This window comes from Notechis scutatus, chromosome 3 (assembly GCF_049901735.1).
Source record: "Notechis scutatus isolate UNSWTSFEM ecotype Mainland chromosome 3, rNotScu1.2, whole genome shotgun sequence".
NCBI lineage: Eukaryota > Metazoa > Chordata > Lepidosauria > Squamata > Elapidae > Notechis > Notechis scutatus.
In genome coordinates, this window is record NC_142011.1 from 1,661,861 (window position 1) to 1,675,437 (window position 13,577).

The window sequence follows — 13,577 nt, forward strand, 5'->3', positions numbered from 1 at the left end:
TACGGGCTGTGAAATTCCCAGCTGTTGAAATAAAGAAAAAAGGGTTTGGGGACTAACGTGTGTTTGCTAGTATCTTAATAAGCCTTGGTCAGAACACCCAGCCAGCACCTTCAACCTTGGTAACTTTAAGACTTGTGGACCTCAACTCCCAGAATTCCCCAGCCAGCATCTTCAAACTTGGGAACTTTGAGAATTATATACTATTATTATTTTTTAATGGTTTGATCTGTGTCTCTTTTATGTTTTATTATTAAATTTATATGTCTCCCATATAAAGCGACTCTAGGCGCTCCCACAATTAATTTCTTAAAACAACGTACAGATAATTTACAACATACAACCTTTCATTTAATATCCATTCACAGTTACAATGGCACTAAAAAAAAAGTGAATTACGACAGGCCCTTGGCACTTACAACCATCGCAACGTCCCCATAGTCACACAATCAAAACCTGGGCGCTTGACAAGCAGTGTGTATGCACAATCGTGGTGGTAGCATCCCAGGATGACGTGAGCCATGTTTGTGACCTCTCCAGCCATCTTGCCAAAAGCAAAATAAACGGGGAAGCCGGATCTGCTTAACATACCGCATTATTCCCTTAACAATTGCAGCAGTCAGCTGCCGGTTTGGCCCGGTTCACCCGAACTGTCCTTCCACGCACCCCTGCGCTTTTCTGTTTTTTATCCTCTCAACTGATTGGCGCCATACAGTCTCAGCTGGTGTTTGGAAAACTGTGCATGCATTAGGTGTGCACGTTGCACATTAGGGTTCACACACATGCGCACGTGTGAAGTGTGCAATCACCAAACCGGTAGGTAAACTGATAGAATCCCACCACTGAACGGCAGTGATTTGTTTTAACAACTGTGGCAAAACGGTTATAAAATCAGGCATGGCTTACTTAAGAGCCATCCTTCTTAATTAGGATTCCAGAAATCGCCCTAATGAAATCATGTTTCTCGAGCCAAACATCAAAAAACTTCAAAGGATTCATTAGAGGCGACATATTGGCCCTGCCCTGTATGAAGCCAACTCTGGCCTACCTCATTTCCAGTCCCCTGGGACCCTGTTTCCCCTTCCCTCCCCCCTGGGTGTGTCATAAACCGGATTCTCCGGGCTGGATGTCATCATTCACATTCTCCAATTAAATATACTCCTGGGCAAAAGCTCTGGTAGTTTAGTTGCAATCTTTTAAAGATAAAGAGTTGCAATGTACTTTCGCTTCCAAACTGCTGCACGGCTCTTCCAGATTTCCTTCCCGCCTCCCCTCTTTTTTTATGGCAACTACTAAAACAGTCCAAGGAATGTTTTATGAGTTGACATGGTGATAAATCAAGAATTACCTTTAATTGGAAGACTTTTTTTTAAATTACAGGTAGTCCTCAACTTACAACAGTTCCTTTAGTGACCATTTGAAGTTACAATATCACTGAATAAAAGTGACTCAGAACCATTTTTTATACTTATGACCATTGAGGCACCCCTTGTGGTCATGTTGTCAAAATTCGTAACTGACTCGTTTTTACGACAGTTCCAGCATCCCCCGGGAGTTACATGATCCCCTTTTGCGACCAGCCAAGTTCCATTACGGAAGCCAGATTCACTTAACAGCCATGTTACTCAGTGAACAACTGCAGTGATTCAGTTAAAAACATTTTTTTCCACCACAGCCATTCAATTCAATTTATTCAGTTTTGGCACCGCCGCACAGGGGTGGGATTCAAATTTCTTAACAACCGGTTCTGTGGATGTGACCTAATTTGTGGGTGTGGCTTGATGATCATGTGACTGAATGGGCTTGGCTTGCTGACTGGGTGTGGCTTGGTGGTCATGTGACTGGCTGGGCATGGCTGGGCATGGGCTGGGCATGTAAATATTGTAAACATTTATGTAAATATTTATTGTTTTATTTTAAAAAAGAGCAACTTTTACCCAAATTCAGGCAAAGCAGGCAGGCAGATTGAGTTGCTCACAGAATCACAGATTCACTCAGAGATCTACCATTCTGCTATCTGCTGCCTGAGTCTGCACTGAAAAATAGAAGCTAGGAAGGTTCAGCTCTGCTTTTAGATTAGTTAGAAAGCAAGAAATCTTGATGGTTTCCTGCTGTCTAGCTAATCTAAATCTCCTGGCACAGCTGATCGTTGGAACAGCTGATGGTCGGAAAAAAAGGGAAAAATAGCAACTTATCAAAAATTAGCTGAAGGCACAATGCAGGCAAGTTGGATGGTGTGCATGCCAGGTAAGGGGTAGGCGGGGTGGGGCCAGCCAGTGGTGCAATTTGCCGGCTCTCTGAACTGTGCAGAATCATCACAACCGGTTCTATAGAACCGGTGTGACCAGGTAGAAACCCACCGCTGCTGCCGGACACTAAACTGACTCTGGATGCTGCCTAATACAACTGAGATAATGAAAAGAGAAGGCAAGGATCGTGAAAGATGTAGGGAGGAAGAAGGTCCAGGAATCCCTGGCAAAACCCCACGGATTTCCATCAGAAAATCCTCCCTTGGGTTTCTTCCTGCACCTCACACCTTCTTAAGACATTTACTCCGTCAAAGCAGCTGCAAAGGAGTTTTAAATGCAATGCATTTAATTCATGGAGGTCAATCTGAAGTCAGAGCAGTTTTCCTGCTCTACCTAAATCCCAAAATAGCTGCACGCAGGAAGATCTGAGCTCCCCTTGGGGGGGGGGGTGTTTGCAGCCCTTCCCAGCTATGGAAAAAACCACGTCATACTTTCCTGGAGAGAAAGACAGAAAGAGAGAGAGAGAGAAAGAGAGAGAGGAGGGTCAGCCTGGCCCAGAGCCTCCCTCTTGGTTCTTCCAGCTTTTGATTCCAAAAGTTTTCTGCAGAATCTGAACTTCAGCTGCAAGCTTTATCCAGAGGAAGGACTATTGGAGCATCCTAAGAAGATGTATATTGCACGTCCTTCCATCTCTGTTGCTCCCCAGGAGCTGAGCACAAATTCCTGTAATACGGAGAGCTGAGAAGATATCTCCCCCCTTTCCCCTCTCTGTCTCTCTCTCTCTGTGCATATCTCTCTGTCTTGTTCTCTGTCTCTCTGTCTCTGTCTCTGTCTGTCTCTCTCTCTGTGTGTGTGTGTCTCTCTCTCTCTCATTCCCCTCTCTCCCCCCTCTGTCTCTCTCTGTGTGCATATCTGTCTTGTTCTCTGTCTCTCTCTGTCTGTCTGTCTGTCTGTCTGTCTGTCTGTCTGTCTGTCTCTGTCTCTCTCTGCCTCTGTCTCTCTCTGCCTCTCTCCCCCCTCTCCCCCTCTCTGTCTCTGTCTCTCTCTCTCTGTGTGTGTGTGTGTGTCTCTCTCTCTTTCCCCTCTCTCCCCCCTCTGTCTCTCTCTGTGTGCATATCTGTCTTGTTCTCTGTCTCTCTCTCTCTCTCTCTGTCTGTCTGTCTGTCTGTCTCTCTCTCTCTCTCTCTCTCTGTGTGTGTGTGTGTGTGTGTGTGTCTCTCTCTCTCCCCCCCCTCTCCATCTCTCTCTCTCTCTCTCTCTCTGTGTGTGTCTCTCTCTCTCTCTCTGTCTGTCTCTCTGTCTGTCTCTCTGTCTCTGTCTCTCTCTGCCTCTCTCCCCCCTCTCCCCCTCTCTGTCTCTGTCTCTGTCTCTCTCTCTCTGTGTGTGTCTCTCTCTCTCTCTTTCCCCTCTCTCCCCACTCTGTCTCTCTGCCTCTGTCTCTCTCTGTTTCTCTCCCCCTCTCCATCTCTCTCTCTCTCTATATCTCTCTGTGTGTGTCTGTCTGCCTCTCTTTCCCCTCTCCCCGTCTCTAACTCTGTCTCTGTCTGTCTTTCTTCCCCCTCTCCCCCTCCCCTCTCCCCCTCTCCCTCTGTCTCTCTGTCTGTCTCTCTGTCTGTCTCTCCCACTCCCTCTCTCTCTCTGTGTGTGTCTCTCCCTCCCTCCGAGAGAGAGAGAGAGAGAGAGAGAGAGAGAGAGAGAGAGAGAGAGAGAGAAATGAAAGTCTCCACCATGTAAAAAAAAATGTTGAGACTCTGGAAATAGTGCAGAGAAGAGCAACCAGGAGGATTAGGGGACTTGGAGGCTAAAACACACAAAGAACGGTTGCAGGAACTGGGCCTGGCTAGTCTGGAGACGAGAAGGACCAGGGGAGACAGGAGAGCAGCCTTCCAATATTGGAGGGGCTGCCCCAGAGAGGAGTCAGTCCACCTATTCTCCAAAGCATCAAAGAAGGCAGGACAAGAAGCAAAAGATAGAATCTGAGCAAGGAGAGAAGCAACTCAGGAGGAATTTCCTGGTCGTGAGAACAAGGAACCGGTGGAACGACTTGCCTTCAGAGGTTGTGAACACTCCGACATTGGAGGTTTTTAAGAAGAGACGGGACAGCCATTTATCTGAAATGAAATAGTGTCTCCTGCCTGAGCAGGGGGCTGGACTAGAAGACCTCCAAGGTCCCTTCCAACTGTGTTATCCTGTCGAAGTAAGGGAGGGAGGAAGGGAGCAAGATTGGGCCCCATGTTGGCACTCTTTTGCCACGCCCTGAAGGCCTGGTTGGGCCAGCATGCCTGGCAACCCCAGGATGGGTTGGAGCCCATCAAGTGGCTCTTTTGACTGACTGTTGTCAGCAGGAGAGCGGACGTTTAATGATTTCTATTTTTATATTTGGTTTTTTATCTTCGTAAGCTGCCTGGAGTCACTCAGGGTGACTTGGGCAGCCATATAAATTTTCTTAAAAATTGGGGAACATGATAACAGCGTCCCCATATTTGAGGGGCTGCCACAAAGAAGAGGGAGGGGGTTAACCTATTCTCCAACTGGAATAAGATAAGCAACAGGTGGAAACTGATCAAGGGGAGAAGCAACCTGAAATTAAGGAGAAACTTCCCAACAGGGAGGACAATTGACCAGTGGAACTGCTTGCCACTAGAAGTTGTGGGTCTTGCATCACTGGAGACTTGGAAGAAGAGACTGGACAGCCATTAGTCTGGAATGGTGTTGGCTTTTCTGCCTTGGGAAGAGGGTTGGGCTAGATGACTTCCAAGGTCCCTTCCAATCTTGTTATTCTGCAATTCTACATTTTTGGGAAGGGTTGGGGGCAGGTGCTGACGCTGACCAATCCATTACTCCACCCATCCATCTCAATCCTGTCTTTTCCCCAGTCTCCAAGGGATGGCCCTGCAATAATTTTGCAGCAGGAAACAACTTCCCGATGCAGAAGTCCAGGCATAGACAAAAGACTTATTGCAGTGCATCTGTAAACAGGTTTCCAAAGGCACAACGACAACTGCTTAATTGCACAACCCAGGCAAGGGTGGGATCCAACCGGTAGAGCAACTGGTTCGGTGAGCGTGCGCTTTGTACGCACGCAATGCTTTCAAGCTCACCTTCTGCTGTGTGTTAAACAGATGACACGTGGTATTGTGTGAATCAGCTGTGCTGGAAAATGTGGATATAAAGCACCAACTAGATCCTGGTGGGCGGGCGGGCTCAGCAGTTTGATAATCAGAGGGAAGTGGTTCGCTCGAACCAGGCCAAAGTGGTAGAATCCCACCGCTGAACCCAGGGACACAAACTGCGAGCAACCTAGAACAAGCTAAGTCCCCAAAGGCCAGAGAATTTCTGGAAGGCTTTGCTGGCTGAGGATCTGTGGGAGTTGAAGTCCACAAGTCTTAAAGTGGCCAAGGTTTGACCCTTACTTGTCAGGTGCCTGCACAACTGTGCTAACACGCCACCCATTTGGCACACAAAGCGAAGCTCGCTCAGATGTCGGAGCCAAATTCACCGTCAGCCCCATGGACACCCTGAGCCACATCTCTCTCCTTTGCCTCTCCTGTCCACCCCACCCCATCCTGAGGATGATGGACGAACAAGCCCGACGGTCATCTATTCAAGTCCCTCCTGTGGGAAGAGGGTATGAATGTATGTAATTGTGTTAGAGATACCGTACGTGGAAATCCTGGCGTCAACTAACCCAAAGTTACTGATTAAGAGCCTCCAAAATCCTTTAAACTGACTGAAACATGAGAACTAAACCCTGATTTCAAATTATAAACCCACATAAGCAAACACACGAAAGTCAATTAGCACAGGGTAAACATAATTATAATACTCACAGTTGAAACAAAGAGACTGGATCCATTTCTCTTCACTTAATTAAACCCTTCTCTGGCTCAACATGTACCTACTTCCACAGCCCTCAAGGGTCACCCCAGAACCGGCACGTGAAGTACCCAATTCCACTCCACCTCAAGACCCACCCAAAGGACAAGCTCCCCTATGCAACCATCTCTCTGTAACCCCTTTTTTTTTCAGCTGACCCCCCCTGGGCAAATCTCTTTGCTTTGGGGAATAAATAGTGGTGGGATTCAAACTTGGTTCCTGCTGCTTCTATGAAAGAGCACTCTGCATGTGCACCTAATGCACTCTTTGCAGGTGCTTGCAGTGCTCAAAAAACGCCCTCTGTGTCGGCGCTGGTGAGCTGAGATGGTGTTTTTTTAGCTCACCCCTCAAATTTTCCGCTACCGGTACATCCGAACCGGTTGAATACCACCCCTGGGAAGAAATATTCCTCCTTTCCTAAAAGCTGTCTGGATTTCAATTGGATTTATTCCTGCGCCATCCCCAGCTGGAGTTGGAACCTCGTATGATCCTTCTGACGCTACCTGCATTGGGCTGCAGGTTGACATTCAACAGGTCCTTGTAGCCGCATTCGGGGCCCAATTCCCCATTGTAGCTGGCAGTCGCGGCCGAAATCTTCAGCCGGCAGAGCCGCTCCTCGGGGGTGTTGTTGTTGACGACCACAAAGATGTCGAAGTCGCACCCGTTGTTCATCCCCTCAGAAGCCTTGATCCTGAGGGACAAACCTTCCTCTTGTGGGGTCTGGATCTTCTCATGCTTCGCCTTCTCGAAAGAGGCTTTCTCCTCCTCCGAATCTGCAGTCAAAACAGGAGCAAGGAAACTTGGGAAATGTCCTTTTTTGGGGGTTCCCTCAGGGGTGGGCTTCAGCGGTGGGGGATGCTACCGGTTCGGCTGGTAGCGGCGATGAGCAGTGGAAACCGAAAGAGTTCTCTCTGCCACTCTGGTGTTTGGCCCACCTGCCCACCCAGGCTCACCTTTATTCGCTGCTTTTTGAAGCGTAGCTGCATTTCCGCGGCACAGCCGAGTGCCGCGCGGCAGCTGCTGAAGTGACTGGGAGAGGGCAGGCTTGCAGGAGGGGAGTTGGAACACCTCTGCCCCGAGCAAAGTGTGCGTTTGGCACAGGCAAAGTGTGTGCACACGCACAAAGGACGCCCACCAAGCCGCCCCCCTCACTGAACCAGTGGTAAAAGTTTTGGAATCCCACCACAGGTGGCCTTCGAAAATTTTAGCAACTGGTTCTCTGCTGGGTTGCTGGGTGGGCGTGGCCGTGGTGGGTGGGGCCTAATCGGACTCCTGCACTATGATGGGGGGGCATTTTCACCTTCCCTGCGCTCCGAGGCTTTCCTCAAGCGTCCAGGAGGGCAGAAACGGGCCCATCTCTGGCCTCCTGGAACCCCTTTTTCGTCTTCCTGTGGGCCCTGCACTTACCTGGCATCCAAAACAGGCCGCATGGAGACTCCTGGGAGGGATGGAACAGGGTGGGGTGTGGCGTGCAGGGCCAGCCAGAGGGTTGGGATTTGCCCATTTGTCGAACCGACCATAAAATGACCTACTTCTTTGCTTGAAGCAGGGCGAAGCGGTTGCAGCCCACCCCTGGGGTACCCAGAGGGCAGCTCCTCTCCCTCCACCTGCGTCAGAGGAACGCTGCCCAAACCCAACTGACTTCTAAAGAGGTTGTTTTCTTGCTGATGTTCCCTTGCTCAAAATTATATCCAGGTAGTCCTTGACTTACAAAGGTCATAAATTCGTTCCTGTGGATGTGGGGAGCCCACTTCAGGATCGGCGTGAGTTATGACGTAATTCCAGGCTCAACTACGGTGGCCTTTCCTGCCGGGATGAGCTCAAGGGTGCCCACCCGATTTTCCCCATGGCCCCTCCGAGTACCTTCGCGATGCTTGTAGGTGTGCGTGATGTCCTCTTTGGTGTCCTTCCCCACACTCTTGGTGCTGATCTTCTTGCCCACCAGGTTGGGGTGCAGGGTCTTCTTCCGGGACATGTCGCTCTGGAGCATCAGGAAGGCAACATCGGCGTTCACCTCGGCAAACACAAACTTCGCATCGTACTTGAAATCCAGCTGTCCATCCTTGACAGCTTTCACTGGAATTGGCCCGCAGCAGTAGACTCCTGAGAAAGGAGCGCATAGAACATAGCAGGACAGAGTTGAAAGGGAACTTGGAGGTCTGCTATTCCAACCCCCTCCTGGAGCAGGAGACCCTATCCCATTCTGGACAAATGGCCGCCCAGTCTCTCCTTAAAAGCCTCCAGTGATGGAGCGGCCACAATTTCTGGAGGCAAGTGTCAGGGTTCCAGCCGTTACCCGCAATGAAATCATGAGTCTCGAGCCAAACTTCCAAAACTTCGAGAGGATTTATTGGGAGTTAATATGTCCGGAACTGCCTGGGTTTAGCCGACTCTGAGACACATCATTCACTGTCACCCTTGACTCTGGTTTCCCCCTCTACCCCCCTGGGTGTATCCTAATTCATATTCTCCAATGGGACACCTCCATAGCCCAGAGTCCTCAATCATGCTCTCCGGTTAGAATTTTGCACAGCAGAAACTTCAGTCACCTAGTTACTATCTTTGATAACATTTATGGAATGCACTTTCGGTTTGCAAGCTGCTGCACTGCTCCCCCTCCCTCCCTTTCTCTTGGCAACTCTAAAAAGACCATAGAAATATTTTATGAATTGACAGCAAGCAGTTCCACTGGTTAATTGTCCTCACTGTTAGGAAGTTTCTCCTTAATTCCAGGTTGCTTCTCTCCTTGATCAGTTTCCATCCCTTGTTTCTTGCCCTGCCTTCAGGGGCTTTGGAGAATAGATGGACCCCTTCTTCTTCTTCTTTTTTTTAAATAAAGTTTTATTTGGGTTTTCACACATACAAAATACAAGTAAAACATCTTTTTTGAAAATAGCATGGTCCCGGCCGGGTTGAACTTCTTTATACAGACACAAAACTCAATTTCATGCTCCTTTTTGTGTTCTATTCCATATCTTATACTATTCTACATTTTCTATATAGTTTTTCCCCTCTTTTAATTTTCTCAATTTTATTTTGATTATCTCATCTCAATTCAAATAATTATATTTATACTTTTGTCCATTCTGTTTCAATTTCATATTATCTTTTCACATTTTAATCATACATTGTTTCATATTTTCTAAAGTTATTTCTATTTCTAATATAACAATAATATCTTATGTACCTTTGCAGAATCCCTTTTTCCATTAAGTTTTCACCCATTATCTCTAAATAGGCCCTGTTTCTCTATATTTTGTTTCTGTCCTTTATAACTTCTTTTCCTTTCTTCCCTCTCATCTTCTCCCTCCCCTTTTTACCCCCTTGTCTCTCTACTTCTAATTCTCTCTTCTGCATTTCCCTCTTCTGTTGCTTTCTGATTTTATACTTGTTTTTCACTCTATTTTTGGGGGAGTTGTTTTTCCCAATCTTAAACTTTCCATCTCTTTTCCCCTTTTCCTTTTTCCCCCACCTAAGATTACTTGTTCATTAAAGATGGCTTCTTCTTTGTCGCAATCTTCTTGTTCTGCAGGCATTTCTTGTTGTCTCTCATAATTCCAAATCTCCATTTCTAAAAACTGAAATGCGAAGCCAAAAGAACCGCTCCCTTCTTGTGCATCTTCTTTGTACTTTTTAAGTTCCATTTTCAGTTCTTCTAAAAGTGGAGCCATTTTAAACAGTTTTAAACAACCACCCGATTGATTTTAGTCAGTCAAATACAATAACCAAAAATCCAGAAATCATCAAGTAATCCAAATAGTCCCGAGTTATTTCTTCTTATTTCTTTTTCCACTTTCTCTTCCTGGGGTTTTTGTTGTGATATTTCAGTTAAAATGTATCTTTTGGAAGTCTTGTTGAGATTTTGCTGTGTTCTTTTTAATTCAGGCCATCTCCTCCCTTCCAGATCCTGCCCTTTTATCCTTTTCTCTCCTTTCCTGTTTTCAAAAGCTTTTGATTATCCAGAAATCTTTATTATCCCTTTGACTTTTTATTTTCAGCATTAAATGCCTATTAATGTCAAAGTGGATTTTTTTCCAATTTCTTGCTTAAGTCTCTTAGCTGTCAGTATAGGAAAAGGAGAAAAAAAACAACCAAATCTTTTCCCTTTTCTCTCTCCTTCGCAGCTTAAAAATCTTCTTAGGGAACAATGTTATGGTGTTTTTTTTTTAATAGTTTCAATTCCAGGGTACCTTATTTGTTGCTTTTGCTGTTTGACCCGGTCAACCAAAACTTTCTTTTCTTATCTTCCTCCTGCACATTCTTTCCCGGTCGAGTTCTTCTTTGTGGTGGCCATTTCTGACCACCGCTACAACCGCCTTCGGGAAAGGGAGTAATGGCCAGCTGGGGTGGAGAGATGCAGCTCTCCTCAACCCTACAGGCAGTCTTCCCCTTCTTCACCACCTCTGCATGGTGGCTTAGCCCCGAAACCAGCTGGCTTGGGGCACTCCAGCGGCGAGCACGGATCGAAGCCTTGCAGAGATGAGGCTTCGGTCTGTCGCCGAAGAAGCTCAAACCGGAAGTCCAGATGGACTCCTTCTTTGTGGCATCCCTTGAGATATTGGAACACTGCTATCATGTCACCACACTATAAAAAAGATGCTGAGACTCTGGAGAAAGTGCAGAGAAGAGCAACCAGGATGATGAGGGGACCAGAGGATGAAACATACGATGAACAGTTGCAGGAACTGGGCCTGGCTAGTCTGGTGAAGAGAAGGACCAGGGGAGACAGGAGAGCAGTCTTCCAATAGTTGAGGGGCTGCCCCAGAGAGGAGGGGGGGTCAAGCTATTCTCCAAGGCACCTTTGAAGGTCAGACAAGGAATAATGGATGGAAACTGATCAAGGAGAGATTCAACCTGGAAATAGGTAGAAACATTCTGACAGGGAGAACAATCAACCAAATGGAACAGAAGTTGCCTTCGGAAGTTGTGGGAGCTTCATTCCTGGAGGCTTTCAAGAAGAAACTGGACTGCCCTCTGTCACAAACGGTGTAGGGTCTCCTGCTTAGGTGGAGGGTTGGACTGGATGACCTTCAAGGTCCCTTCCAACTCTTGTTATTCTGCTATTCTTTTTTTTCATTAAACGAGACATGCTCAATTCCTGAAACCATTCTTTGTATGTTTGAGCCTCCGGTCCCCTGACCATCCTGGTTGCTCTACTCTGCACTCTTTCCAGAGTCTCAATCTCTTGTTTTGTTTGCATCACTGCTGAATGCAGCATTCCAAGGGTGGACTTACAAATGTGGGCTTGGGAGCAGGCAACAGTCTGTCCATCCCATATCCTCCCTTAGCCTTTAGGAGAGACCTGGAAGCACGATCTTTCCGTGGCTTACCTTCACTCTTTTCCTGTGGAGTTGGGTCCAAGGCTTGCCAGCCGTCATAGCCGCTAGGAAGGTCTGGACGGGTCATCCAAGATTCCACCCAGCAGTGATAATTCCTGGGTCAAGAGGGGAAGGAGAGACCAAGAGAGGGAGAAAGAATGATTGAGGAGATCCAGGAATAGCCTCCTCCTCCTCCTCCTCCTCCTCCTCCTCCTCCTCCTCCTCCTCCACATTCCTTCTGAGGTTATCCAGGGTGGAAATGTCCACCAGTGATAAGAGGCCTGGATTCCTTGCATGTTCTCCATCATCTACAGAACAAGGTGTTCCCATTGGAAATATCAAAGAAAAGGCCAGAAAGTACGCTGCCTCCTCCTCCTGGTATCCATAAAGACAAAGTAGAAATGGTGGTAGACTTCAGGAGAAACCCTCCCCTACTACCACTTCTTACAATACTAGACAACACAGTATCACACCTTCAAATGTCTAGGTTCCATCATATCACAAGACCTAAAATGGACACCTAACATCAAAAACATCATCAAAAAAGCCCAACAAAGAATGTTCTCTCTGCACCAACTCAGAAAGCTCAAACTGCCCAAGGAGCTGCTGATCCAGTTCTACAGAGGAATTACAGAGTCTGTCATCTGCACCTCTATAACTGTCTGGTTGGGTTCTGCAACCCAACAGGACAGACACACACTCCAGAGGATAATTAGGACTGCAGAAAAAACAATTACTACCCACCTGCCTTCCATTGAGGACCTGTATACTGCACGAGTCAAAAAGAGGGCTGTGAAAATATTTACAGACCCCTCACATCCCGGATATAAACTGTTTCAACTCCCTCCCTTAAAACGAAGCTATAGAGCCCTGCACACCAGAACAACTAGACACAAGGACAGTTTTCCCCCCCAATGCCATCACTCTGCTAAACAAATCAACACTGTCCAACTATTTACAAAGTTTGCATTACTATTACTATTAATCTTCTCATCACTCCTTATCACCCATCCCCTCCCACTTGTGACTGTATGACTGCAATTTTGTGGCTAGTATCCTTACGATTTATATGGACTGTTTGATTGCTTATTGTACCCTATGACTATCATTAAGTGTTGGACCTTGTGATTCTTGACTCTTGACAAATGTATCTTTTCTTTTATGTACACTGAGAGCATTTGCACCAAAGACAAATTCCTTGTGTGTCCAGTCACACTTGGTCAATAAAGAATTCCTATTCTATTCTAAAGACATAATAATAATAATAATAATAATAATAATAATAATAATAATAATAATAATAATAATAATAATAATAATAGTACCAAGCCTTGAGAACAAATGCATACAAAACCATAATTGAGAAGACAGCAACAGAGAGCAAATATTGTCTCTGCAAAGAAGGAGAAGGAACATGGACAGCATGGTTAGCAGCTGCAGGAAGATCACCCAGACTGACTACAAGCAATGGCACGACAAAGTAGCAACAATGGTGTACTGGAAGATCTGCAAGAAATACCCTTTGCCTGCAAGCGAGAACTGCTGGGATTATAAAATAGAGAAAGTTGTTGAAAAATGAAGACTTCAGACAGGCACCTGCCACGTAACACCCCAGACGTAACAATTGTTGATAAGAAACACAAAAAAATGTCTGGATAGTGGACATGGCAGGACCTGGAAATTTCAGAGTAGAAGGGAAAGAGTTGGAGAAGATCACAATATACAAAGACCCACAAATGGAAACAGAACAACAAAGAAAACAAAAGAAAGCCTCAAAAGTGATAGGTGCCGTAATAGAACCATAATAATAACAACAACAATAAGAATAAGAATAATACCATCGCCATTGTCCAAATCACCATCAGTCAATTGCAAAAGGCAGCTTGACCTGGAACAGCTCACATCCTGTGATATTACATGTAACCCTGTCAGACAGCCATACCTGTCTTTCCCACGGCGTCAATGTTTGGACAAAAATGACAAATCCGGTCTGAACAGCTGGCTGACTGTGCAATCAAGCCTAATAATAACCACGATCTTAAATTGCACCATTTGGGAGGAGGTGGAGGTAGTGGCCATGCAGAAGCTCCAGATTATCCTAGTTAAGAAAGAGCCTTCGCCTCCTTTTGCGATTGGA

At 46.4% G+C, this 13,577-nt stretch overlaps 1 protein-coding gene across 6 annotated transcripts in view; it reads right to left on the bottom strand.

The window, feature by feature from the left end:
• TGM2 (transglutaminase 2) overlaps nucleotides 1-13,577 on the bottom strand; it is an 88,243-nt gene that overhangs the window by 10,353 nt on the left and 64,313 nt on the right. For 5 of the 6 annotated variants that reach the window (XR_015748403.1, XR_015748404.1, XM_087959092.1 and 2 more), the window contains 3 exons: nucleotides 11,453-11,556; nucleotides 7,986-8,225; nucleotides 6,626-6,895 (listed from right to left, as the gene is read on the bottom strand). Coding sequence is in view for 4 of the 6 variants with exons in the window: in XM_087959092.1 (XP_087815218.1) it covers nucleotides 6,626-6,895; nucleotides 7,986-8,225; nucleotides 11,453-11,556 (614 nt within the window). In the remaining 2 variants the exon portion in view is untranslated. The remainder of the gene's footprint in view (nucleotides 1-6,625; nucleotides 6,896-7,985; nucleotides 8,226-11,452; nucleotides 11,557-13,577) is intronic. The other variant, XM_087959093.1, reaches the window with a different exon arrangement.